The sequence below is a fragment of the Molossus molossus genome, unplaced genomic scaffold, assembly GCF_014108415.1.
Source record: "Molossus molossus isolate mMolMol1 unplaced genomic scaffold, mMolMol1.p scaffold_m16_p_23, whole genome shotgun sequence".
In the NCBI taxonomy this organism is placed as follows: domain Eukaryota; kingdom Metazoa; phylum Chordata; class Mammalia; order Chiroptera; family Molossidae; genus Molossus; species Molossus molossus.
In genome coordinates this window covers 9,785,184-9,797,350 of record NW_023425359.1, presented here as the reverse complement: position 1 = coordinate 9,797,350, position 12,167 = coordinate 9,785,184, and the positions used below count along the sequence as shown (strand labels likewise).

The 12,167-nt window shown below is 44.0% G+C and overlaps 2 protein-coding genes across 2 annotated transcripts in view; one reads left to right on the top strand and one right to left on the bottom strand.

Moving 5' to 3' along the window:
- Positions 1 to 1,220, bottom strand: part of WDR64 (WD repeat domain 64) — a 96,323-nt gene extending 95,103 nt beyond the window's left edge. The window contains exon 1 of the mRNA XM_036277678.1: positions 1,076 to 1,220. Within this exon, the coding sequence (XP_036133571.1) occupies positions 1,076 to 1,220 (145 nt within the window). The remainder of the gene's footprint in view (positions 1 to 1,075) is intronic.
- A 10,489-nt stretch (positions 1,221 to 11,709) lies between these two features.
- The window catches only part of OPN3 (opsin 3), a 45,718-nt gene continuing 45,260 nt past the window's right edge, over positions 11,710 to 12,167 (top strand). Inside the window, exon 1 of the mRNA XM_036277502.1 lies at positions 11,710 to 12,082. Within this exon, the coding sequence (XP_036133395.1) occupies positions 11,710 to 12,082 (373 nt within the window). The remainder of the gene's footprint in view (positions 12,083 to 12,167) is intronic.

The window sequence follows — 12,167 nt, the reverse complement described above, 5'->3', positions numbered from 1 at the left end:
CACCTGGAAGTTGAGTGCCTTGGACAGATGAATGATCTGTATCTCTCATTTCTTAACAAATAAAATTGGGATAATGGCAATAATAGTAATATTTGTCTATTAGAATTTTCACGAGAATCAATTACATTATATTTACTAAAGTGACTTATAAATTTGTAAGTACTATTCAAATAATATTAGTTTGGGCTTGAACACCTGAAGTCAACAGCTCAAAATCATTCCAGCCTAGAGACACAGGGAGAGGCCCAGAGGAAAGTCTCTATGCTCTCATGACACCTTTAAGTAAAGAGATGGCAGGTAGGCCCTGGCCAGGTAGCTCAGTTGGTTAGAGCATCATCCAGATACGCCAAGATTGCAGGTTCAATCTCCCGTCAAGACACATACAAGAATCAACCAACGACTACGTAAATAAGTAAAACAACAAATTGATATTTCTCTCTCTCTCTCTCTCTCTCTCTCTCTCTCTCTCTCTCCACTCTAAAATCAATAAATAAAAATTAAAAAAAAAAAATGTTAAGGTGATGGCAGGGTGGCTTACATGTACTACCGAGTCCCAGATCAACCAGTGAGCCATCAGATGGTAGACCCTGCAGGAGAACCCTTAGCTGTCATTTCAACCCCCTAACTTTACACTTGAGACAATTAAGGTTCAGACAATTAAGGTTCAGACAAGTGAAAAAAAAAACGATAAGAAACAGATTGAGGAACCTCGGAGGAAAGGGGTGGGGTGTGGAGTTGGGGCAGGAAGAGATAAACCAAATAATTTGTATGCATATAAGCATAACCGATGGACACAGTCAATAGTGTGGTGAAGGGCAGGGGGAGTGAGGAGGAGGGGGTCAATGGAAAAACAGAGGGACATCTGTAATACTGTCAGCAATAAAGATAAACTAAGGAAACACAAACAACAAACAAAATCTTCCCCCAGACGACTTCACTATTTAGGGACTAAGTCAGGAGGACTCAGGCCCCCTTTTAAATAGTGTCTTTGCTCTCAAGCCACATTACCTCTCTCTGGTGGCTTAAAGCATTTCCCATTTCTAATCAACAGACTCGACTGGATCACGGATCTCACCTTCTTTCTGGACAAACAAGCCTGCTCTTTCATCTCTTTTCTGGGCCGCTGTGCGTTCAACCAGTTTTTCAAACCCATTTAGGGCTACCTTGAAATTGCTTATCTGAAGTGCGGTGTTGACATGCTTTTCCTCCATGGAGTCCATTGGAACACAGGGAAACCTTTCCTTTGTACAGAGAAAAATAATGCAAATATGCCAGCTTGGAAAACCTCCCAACTCTTACATTGCCTTCCTGCTGTCTCAGTTGCCCTCGGTCTCATTCCTTTGCTCTTAAAATCCCATTCCGTGGGAAGGAAGAGTACGAGTGGCCATTAGGGTGTTGGCTGGGAGGAACCTGACTGAGGTCTAATGTGTGTCACATGGGCAAACATTTCAGTAAAATTCTGACCTCACAATGTTACCAGTGGCCTTCACAGGTAGCCGTTGCATCATAATATCTCTGTCACATCCTCCTCCCTTGATAAGGGGGGCATTGAGTTTGTTTTCCCACAAATTGTATGTGTGGGGGTATGTGTGCATGTGTGCGTGCGTGTGTGTGTACATTCCATCGAGGGAAGAAGAATGACTAAAGACCAAGAAGGGAAACTGGGCATGACTTTCTCTCCCCTCTATCTACTCTCAAATCTTTTGCCTTCTTCCTCAAGATGCCGTGGAGAGTGACAGTCACATCCATTCTTACAGCTGTAGTGGCGATGAAAGCATGAATTTCTCGAGAGGAAAGTGTTATTTCAGCATCTGTCATTTCTATCACAAATGAAGGTAGTTTTTAGAGGCCATAAAGACTATAAGTGCCTCTTATTCCTTTAGGCGTTGTTCTTCAATTAAAATAGCAGTGAGCCAGGAATGGGGAAGGGTGAGTTCTTCACGGGGTCATTGGTTGAATGAGAAGAGGATTTTCTGCACACCTCCTTCCCTGTCTTTGTAATCTTCAATACTCCAATACCATTTAGGCCAATTGCTATTGAATAGAGTTTTTTAATCTTCAACATTTCATGGGAAGGAGAGGTTGTCTAGGGGTAAAATCGCATGGTTTAGGTGAAATAGATGAAGTCCATCTTTAAAAACATCTGCAAGACCTTGCATTCGGAGGTGAAGCAGATGGCACCTCCAGAAGATGCTGGGCACCTCCAGTTCTAGTAATCTCTAGGTGTCCACCTCTGATGACTCTCAGGAGAGTGACATAAGATTTTTATACAGGAAATAATACCCTAACTTTTTTTTTCTTCTCTTTTCCCTCTAAAGCTTTCAAGGTACTGAATGGTGACATCTGAAGAACCACTTTTCCTATAGTTCTAATGCACACATTCTTTTGTTTATCCAGCCAATAGTCGTTGAGTACCTGCTTCATGCTATTTCAGGCGCTGAGGATACAGCAGTGAACAAAATAGCTTCTCAAACTACAATCTAATAGAAAAGACAAACACATAAGCAAATCATATGTTAGAAAGTGATATGTGCTACGAAGAAAAGGAGTACGGTGTATGTTGGAGGATAAATAAAAGTAAAGGGGTCAGGCCCTGGCCGGTTTGGCTCAGTGGTTGGAGCGTCGGCCTGTGGCACAGAGAGACCCGGGTTCGGTTCCCGCTAAGGGCATGTACCTCGGTTGCAGTTTGTCCCCGGCCCTGGTTGGTCGTGCAGGTGGCAGCCACTAGATGTGTCCCTTCACATCGATGTTTCTCTCTCTCTCTTCCTCTCTCCCTCCCGCTCTATCTGAACAAAAAATGGAAAAAATGTCCTCGGGTGAGGATAAAAAATAAAAAAAAAAAGTAAAGGGGTCAGGAGCGTAGAGCAGGCCTTACTGATAGACCCTTGGGCACCAACCACGGGAAAGGGAGGTGACAAGCCATGCATGTAAATGGGGGAAGGGTTCCAAGGAACAGAAAGCCTGAAATCCTGAGATCAAAGTGTGCTTTTCACATCTAAGAAACAGCAGAGAGGCTGTGTGAATGGGGTGACATCGGCGGGCGAGGTAGCGTTGTAAGGACTTTGGCTTTCACCCTGAATAAAATGGGGAGTTTTGAGTAGAAGAACTTACATTTGAAAGGGACTACTCCAGCTACTTTGGGGAGAATAAACTGATGGAGAGAAGGGGTAGAAGCAAGGAAACCAATTAGGTGGCAGTTTCAATAATCTGAGTAGGAGAGGATAGTGGTTCAGATCCAGGTCCTAGTGATGGAGGTAGGGCTCGGGGGTGAGTCTGCATGAAGGTGAATGAAGGTGAAAAGATTTGCTTCTGGATTAGACGGGAGTGTGAGAACAAGAGATGTAGGGAGAACTACGATTCTGGCCTCAGAAAACTGAAAAGGTTTAGTTGTCATTTACTTTGGGGAAGAAAGTTGGTGGCAGGAGATTTGGGGGACAAATAAGAATTCATTATGGGAGCTGTTAAGTTGGAGATGTCTATTAGGTAAGGAGTTGTAGATGATGTAAAAAATAACCAGATGTAAGAATGCTTGAGAATCATCACCATTTTGATGATACTTAAAGTCCTCAGACTGGATGAGAGTACCTGGGATCAACGTGGATGAGCAGGAAAGAAAGCTGAGGATGGAACACTGATGATGCCAGCGTTCAGGGACAGTGACCCAGGAGCACGAGTGACAGAGACTAAGAGGCATGACCAGTGGGGTAAGAGGAGCCAGGAGAGACTTGCATCTCAGAAGCCAAGAGAAGAGAGGGATATAAAAAGAAAGGAGGCATTGGAAACATCATTGCATTTATTCATTAAGAAATTGAATAAGAAGAAAAAAGAAGGAGCAGGGACATACAGACTGAAAAGAAATTTAAGGATGCACCAACCAATCATTGTGTGTAAACTTTATTTAGATCCTGACTCAACCAAACTGAAAAATAATTACAACGTCTGTGAGACAATTGGAAAAACACCAACTAGATATTTGGTGATATTGAGAAATTACTATTATTTTAGATGTATTCTAATTTATGTTACATTGCTATTAGTGGGATATTCTATTTTAGATCTACATACCAAAATATTTACAGATAAGCATTCAAATACAAAGGAGGGGTAAGCTGTGCCAAATAGTGCTGCTAAGGTACATACAATGATGACTGAAAATTAAGCACTGGACTGTGGATTGTGGTGATCTTGAAAAAACTACCTTAGTGGCACAGTGGATTCAAGAGAGAGTGGGAGGAGGGACGGTGGAGACAGTAGGTATAAATACATATTATGGCACCAGCTTTTGGGAACATCTTAAAAGTGTAGGCTGTCACTATTCATAGCTATTATGGCTATTTATAGAGCAACAAGATGCATTTGTACTATTTTCTCAATTGCAAAAATGACCTAACCACAAATTTAAAGAACATTAAAAGCAATCACCAATGTTCCTGCCATTCTTACAAAACTATTGATTTTCCAAAACCGCCTTCTAGGCCCAGGTCACATACTTTCATAATTGAAAGCACTTTCAACAGAACTGTGCACATTATTTAAACATCAGTGTTCTGTTTCTAAAGCTGTACCCCTGATTCTAATACCCTTTATGACTTTAATTTTTCTTTTCCTTCTATTTTTCTCAATCATATATTTTATTAATTACTTTTTACATATAAATGATTGTAAAAAGTGATGGCTATAAAAATTCAGAAGCAAGCCCACTCCTAGCTGTAGAAGGAAAAGAAGTAGAATTACCCCTGTTAGAGAAGGGTCTAGGAAAGAAAGAACCGGAATGGCTACTTTATAACTACGATGGCTTCCACCTATGAGTCCTCTTATTGCCGTGTGTGGAAGGCTGTGGGCAAGGCCATGACACAGGCCTGTGGTTAGGTCCTCAGCTGGTCTGTGACATGGCCCAGGCACTGCCACCTGCTAGAAATTCTATCAGGAGAATACCTAGCTCCACGTTTTCTGCTTCTGAGCTCACCACGGCCAACTCCAGCTCTCAGGATCAGTAGGTCAGTGAAGAACGTCTCTGGGGTGACATGAGGAATCTCAGTCGATGCATGTGACAGGGCACAGAGATGGGACAGGGTTTTCATTGGGCAGGGCACTGGCCGACTGGGTACTGGTAAGCACCTGGGCCATGCTCATGCAGGCATTTTCAGGGTAAAAACATGGTCCAAGAGCAGAAGGCATCTTGATGACGCTCCTCCACGTGTCCCTCCAGCCACATCCCCGCAGCCAGGGCTGATGGATGCCTTCCCTCGCCAGGGCCCAGCTGGCACACTGCTGCCTGAATTTGCCATCGTTTGGGGAATGCCCTTGTCTTCTCTTCTATATTCTATGTCTTTCTTTTCCAGAGTTTATTCCCTCAGTTTGGTGACTCACATCCAGAAATAGTACCTGGAAGATAAATTTTTGATACCTTGCATGTCTGAAAATATCCCTAATCTCCTCTTGCAATTTGATTGATATTTGGTTGGGTGTAGAGTTCTATGTTGGAAATTGCTTTCTTTCGATATTTGGAAGGTCTTTTTACTTCTAGGGTTGCTGTTATAAGAAGTCTATTTTAATCAACTTCGGTTGCTGATTATAAGCTATTATTATTCCCAATCCTTTGAACATGATTTGTCTTCATCCTCCCCAACTACCATCACCCAGTCAGGAAGCCTGTAAATGCTCTTTTTGTCCCCAGTGTAACAACATTCACTATAATGGACATCAATGTAGAAATTATATATATAATAACTTTATGGACCATTTCCTTTTAGAAAGTGACTGTTTATTCTTCCCTAAGTCCTTGCTCACCCAAACTCTGCTTTTAAGAGCAAGGTTATAAATGAGATTTCATTTTTAGGCAAATGTATGTGTTTGGGGGAGGGGAACGTGGACAGGTACACAGTTCACACCAAGCTGATTGCTGCATCTCCCACATCTGATGTCCGAGGGGCTGTGGGCACAGGAAGGAGCAACATTCAGAACCTGAAGGCGTGCCAGCTTCCCTTTTCTTCTTAAGTTCAGTTACATTCACTATATTACATTTTCTAGGCAGGAAAAGATGCAGATATGTTTGGCCAGATTTCCTGCAAGGGCTCTTCTTTCTGCTTCTCAACGGGAACCAAGGTTAGGGAGGCCAGGGGAGAATGGATCCTTGCCCTTGGATGACCACTCCATTCGGGTTGACTTAGCCTCTCAGGTGACATGTATGTGATGCAGAAGGCTAGGGGTCATCCACGATCCAAGCAAGAACAGCAGATAACACCAGTCTCCATTCTCACTCACCACCCTCTCGTATTTTGCAAAGGACTTTCTTGGATTAAGTGACTGTGATGGTTTAATGCTCGAGTGTAGGCGGATACTGAAATAGACCCATTTTCCCTTGGGTGAGGCCTCACACTACCATGGGCTTGAAGAATCTCCCCATTCCCAAGGCCAGTGCTGCATAGCCCGTGGCAGAGGATGTGTAGAAACACGGGGAAACCAGTTCTGCATGTATCAGCCCATTCTCTTCTTCAAGCTACTTAAGGCGGGTTCCGTAAGAGGTTGAGGAGACCCTTAGAGGACACTTCCTTAAAGAGAATTTCCAGGGTAGTCAAGGCATCAGGACTTTTCACCACTTCTTTCCACCCAATGGGGACCGAAGGGGAAAGACTAGGCTGGTCGGTTCTCCACAACAGACCACGTCCAGAATTTGGTGGAGCAGAGGTGCATGCACAGTTCCAGAGAGCCAGATGCTGGTCTCCGAGTAGAGAAGTCAAACGGGGTCATCTAGGGAGGAAGGAACACAACTGGGGAAGACTGCCTGTAAGGCAGGGGACCCTAACCAGGGTCTGAGAGGAGACCCCAGCAGCCAGCTGACAAAAGCATTCATTCCCCCTCTCAAGGGCATTTGGGGGAAAAGATCTTCAGTGACTTCAGGTCCTCTGAAGAACCCACAAGTCACCCTAGAAGAGAAAAGCACAGCATTTAAAATCTGTACAATCAGAGAGCACCAACATCAGGTGACAACTTCACCAATCAAGGAAGACTTTTCTTTGAAATCCTGGAGGGGCCCAGAGCAGCATCTGAAGGAAATGAGAGAAGCTAAACTTATTATCCCCTCCACACCTACCCTCACCGAAGTTTTCCAGGTATGAAGCAGATTCTACTTTAGAGGTGGACAAGTGAGTTTTCCAGGAGTTTTAGTGTTTCAGTATTACAATATTCTGGACTTTATATTAACTGCAAGTGAACAGAAAGGCTTTGATGCCTAACAAAATGTCATCCAAGGGCAGTAAAGAACGGGTGGAAAGAAGACATTTGAAATGAGCAGTGGGAGAGAGAGTAAAGTAACTTTTTGCTTGCACCAGACTGAGTCCGGCTTGCTCAAGAAACTGGTTCTATCAGTTTACTTCTGCTCTGAGAAGTGAGATGCAGGTACAACTTACAATTTACATTCAATATTAGTTTGTATTAGTTTTAGGTGTACAGCATAGTGGTTGGTCAATCCTATATTTTACAAAATGTTCCCCCCATTATTTCCAGTACCCACCTGGCATCATACATAGTTATTACAGTATTATTGACTAGATTCTCTATGCTGTACTTTGCATCCCCGTGATTATTCTGTAACTACCAATTTGTCCTTCTCAATCTCTTCATCTTTTATACCCAGTCCCCCAACCTCTCTCCCTTCTGGCAACCATCAGTCTATTCTTTATGTCTATGAGTCAGTCGTTTCAATTTCATTAATTTTGTTCTTTAGATTCCACATGTAAGTGAAATCATATGGTATTTTACCATTTGTGATAGCATGGCTGGACATAGAGGATATTATGCTAAGTGAAATAAGTCAGAGAAAGACAAATGTATGCACTTTTTTATTTCGGTAAAATATACATAATGTAAAATTTACCATTATATACCATTTTAAGTGTACAGTTCAGTAACTTTAAGTATATTAACAATAGTGTGTAACCATTATGGCAATTTATTTCCAGAAATTTTGCATCACCCCAAACTGAAGCTCTGTAACTAATAACCACTAAGTCCCCATTCCTCCTTCCTCCCAGCTCTTGGTAACTGCTATTCTGCTTTTTGTCTGTATGGATTTGCCTATTCTAAGTCCCATATTAAGTGGAATTATACACTATTTGCCCTTTTGTGTCTGGCTTATTTCACGTAGTATGTTTCCAAGGTTCATCAATGTTGTAGCATGTATTAGAATCTCATTCTTTCTATGACTGAATAATATTCCATTGTATGTATATACCACAATTTGTTTATCCATTTGTTTTTTGATGGATGTGTGTGTGTGTGTGTGTGTGTGTGTGTATTACATCTTTTGGCTATTGTGAATAGTGCTGCTATGAATATTGATTTACAAATATTTGCTTGAGTCCCTGCTTTCAATTTTTTTGGGGGTATACCTAGGTGCAGAATTGCTGGATAATATAAAAATTCTATGCTTAACTCTTTGAGGAACTGCTAAGCTGTTTTCCACAGTGGAAACATTTTACATTCCCAGAATTTTACATTTAAATCCCCACCAGCAATATACTAGGGTTCTAATTTATCCACCAACACCTATTTTCTGTTTTATTTTAATTTTTTGATAAACGCCATCCTAGTAAGTACAAAGTAGTATTTGACTGTGTTTTTGATTTGCGTTTCCCTAATGACTAATGGTATTGAACAACTTTCATTTACTTAGTAGCCATTGCATGTCTTTATAAAAATGTTTCAGTTCTTTACCCATTTTTGAATTGGCTTGTTTGTGTTGATGAGTTGTAGAAGTTCTTTATATAGTCTGGATATTAATCTATTACCAGATATGATTTGTAAATATTTTCTCCCATTTTATGAGCTGTCTTTCACTGTCTTGATAGTGTTTTTTTTTTTTAATCCTCACCTGAGGATATTTTCTTCCATTGATTTCTAGATAAAGTGGAAGGGAGGGACAAAGAGAGAGAGAGAGAAACACAGATGTGAGAGAGACATATCAATTTGTTGCCTCCCACACAACCCCGACTGTGTCTGGGATCAAAACTGCAACCCAGGTATATGCCCTTTACTGGGTATCAAATCCACAACCCTTCAGTCCACAGGCCCATGCTCTAACCACTGAGCCAGGGTAATGATAGTGTTTTTTGATGCACAAAAGTTTTTAATTTTAATGAAGCCCAATTTATTTGTTTTTTTCTTTTATTGCCTATGTTTTTGGTGTCACATCCAAGAAATCATTGCCAAACCCAATGTCATGAAGATATTTTTCTCCTATGTTTTCTTCTAAGAGTTCTATAGTTCTAGTTTTTAAGTTTAGCTCTCTGATCTTTTTTGAGTTAATTTTTGCATGTGATGTAAGATAAGGGTCCAACGTCATTCCTTTGCATGTGGATGTACAGTTTCTCTTTCACTATTTGTCCTCTCCCCATTGAATGGTCTTGGCATCCTATTGAAAATCAACTGCACACATGTGAAGGCTTCTATCTTGACTCTATTGTTTTCCATTGGTCTATATATCTGTCCTTAGGCCAGTATTGCAACTTGCTTTTAGGTTGTAGTATTTTGCCATTGTCCTATAAATACACTGAGAATAAATAAAATATATTTTGACAAAATATATTTGTGATAACACTGCCTATTTCTGTCAAGTATAATAAGTATCCTTAACAGTATTGTAAAAATGACAATATCAAAATTCTTATACATTTGCCAAAAACATCGCATTCCTCATTTCCTTGACTGCTAGTATTACTCTTGCATGGTGGTTTCCTGGCTTCACTCTCACAGAGTAAAAGCCAGAATCCTCTTATTAAAATGGCCAAGGGCCTGCATGATATGACCAATCACTAGTCACCCACCTCTCTGCCCTCATTAATTCTTATTCTGCTCCAGCTACATTGAATTCCTTGTTTTGTTTTTTTTTTTTTCAACATGCCAAGCACAGTCCCACCCCCAGTATAGGTACCCTGTGCCTGCGGTGAGGTTTTTCATAACCATCCAGTTCAAAATAACAATCTCATCTGCTCTCCCAACACCACAAGAATCTAAGCTTTATGAGGGCAGGAACTCAGCACCAAAGAATAAATGAATGAATGAATATTTTAGGAAAAAATATAGTGAGTTCTTTATTCATCCATTCAACTAATATTAAATGAGAACTTATTGTAGACTAGACACTATGTTAGGAACACAGTGGACATTAAACATACGGAACTTGTTAAATGGTTGCATAAATCTAAAATATAAAACTAAATGAGTTTTTAAAAGAGGTGGGTAAGTCTCATAAATGACAAATCCTAGTTGGAAAGATTAAAATCAAAGTTTTAGGGCAGAGCTCATTGCTCCTCACCTATCGCTCCATGCACCAGGGTAGAGAGCTTGAAGATTAGACTCTATCTCCAGAGAATTTGGAATGGGGTTCACTGAAGCTTGTCATTCTTCTTAATTTTTTTTTCTTTTTTGATTTTATAGAGAGAGGAAGGGAGAGAGAGATAGAAACATTGATGAGAGAGAACATGGATTGGCCACCTCCTGCATGCCCCCCACTGGGGACGTGGCCCATAACCTGACCGGGAATTGAACCGGCAACCTCTTGGTGCTTGGGTCGATGCTCAACCACTGAGCCACACTGGCCTGGCTGAAGCTTGTCATTCTTTACTGGTCTGTTAAATAGAGGTGCCAGGGGTAAACGTCTTCATGGAAGGCACTTCCTTTGCCCTTCTACAAACTGTGCAAGTCACCAGTGCCCAGGACAGCCAGCAGGTCTGGCTCAGGCCTGTGGTCCTCCTGTGGGGCCTTGTTAGGGTCTGATAGTGCAGAGACTCAGGCGTTGCCCTTGCAGTGTGATCTCCTCCACAATCTATATTTGATTTGTACTCTATTTTCATTACTACTGGGGAAACGGCCAACTAGAAAATGCATGCTGTTCTAAATATAGCACCTACCTCTCTATAGCTGCTAGATTGAGGCTGAAGCTTCGAGGGCACCACCCAGGCAGCCACCGCCAGCGTGGGAGGCGGCAGTCCTCACTAACAGGATATATCTGCTGCTACTTCGGGACCCAGCAGGAAGGACATTGGCAGCCTGGGGGCCAACCTGGGGGCCAGCCTGGGGCTTCCATCACGTGTGACATGGGAGTGGCGTTGTAAGCTAGCCTCCTGGGAAGGCGAGCAGCCCAGGGTGGAGACCTCATCCCACTCTCTCCTTAGCACAGGGTAGGCAGCAGATGTTTATGAATGAATGAAAGCATAAGTGAGCGAGTCAATGGGCATGATGCTTCCAAGCTGGGTGAGGGGAGACAGGGTGAGAAGCCATTGCGGTTGACTTGCCTCCCTGCTGCTTTAGCCTCCCGGAAGCACGCTGGCAGGGTTGGAGGGGACCTGGCGACAGGAGGGGCAGAAAAGACTGGACCAGAGCAAGGGGCTACCAGGGAGCGCCAGGAGACGCGGCCATCAGGGCGCGCGGGAGGGGGAAGGGGGACGTGGCGGGGACGCGCCCGCGGGGGCGTGGCTACGAAGGCGCCGAGAGGCGGGACGCATCCGCGGGGGCGTGGCTATGAAGGCGCCGAGAGGCGGGACGCATCCGCGGGGCGTGGCCACGGGGGCGCGCGGGCGGAAGAGGCGGTCTAGCGAGCACAATGGCCAGAGCAGGCGGCGGCTCCCGCGTGCCAGTCAGTGCGGATCGCGCCGCGGGCCACGCGGAACGCTGAGCGCCTCCGTCCGCCGAGCGTGCCGGCGCCGGGCCATGTTCTCGGGGAACCGCAGCGGCGGCCAGGGCTTCTGGGAGGGCGGCGCGTCTGCGGGCGCCGAGGGACCGGAGCCGGCGGGGCGGCTGAGCCCCGCACCGCTCTTCAGCCCGAGCACCTACGAGCGCCTGGCGCTGCTGCTCGGCTCCATCGGGCTGCTGGGCGTGGGCAACAACCTGCTGGTGCTCGTCCTCTACTACAAGTTCCAGCAGCTCCGCACCCCCACCCACCTCTTCCTGGTCAACATCAGCCTCAGCGACCTGCTGGTGTCCCTCTTCGGGGTCAACTTTACCTTCGTGTCCTGCCTGCGGAACGGCTGGGTCTGGGGCAGCGTGGGCTGCGTGTGGGACGGGTTTAGCAGCAGCCTGTTCGGTGAGTTGGGCTGGGAGGAGAAAGCACCCTCCTCTCCTCTACAAACTTTCCCCTCCCTGCATTGCCACCGTGTCTGTGACCCTCC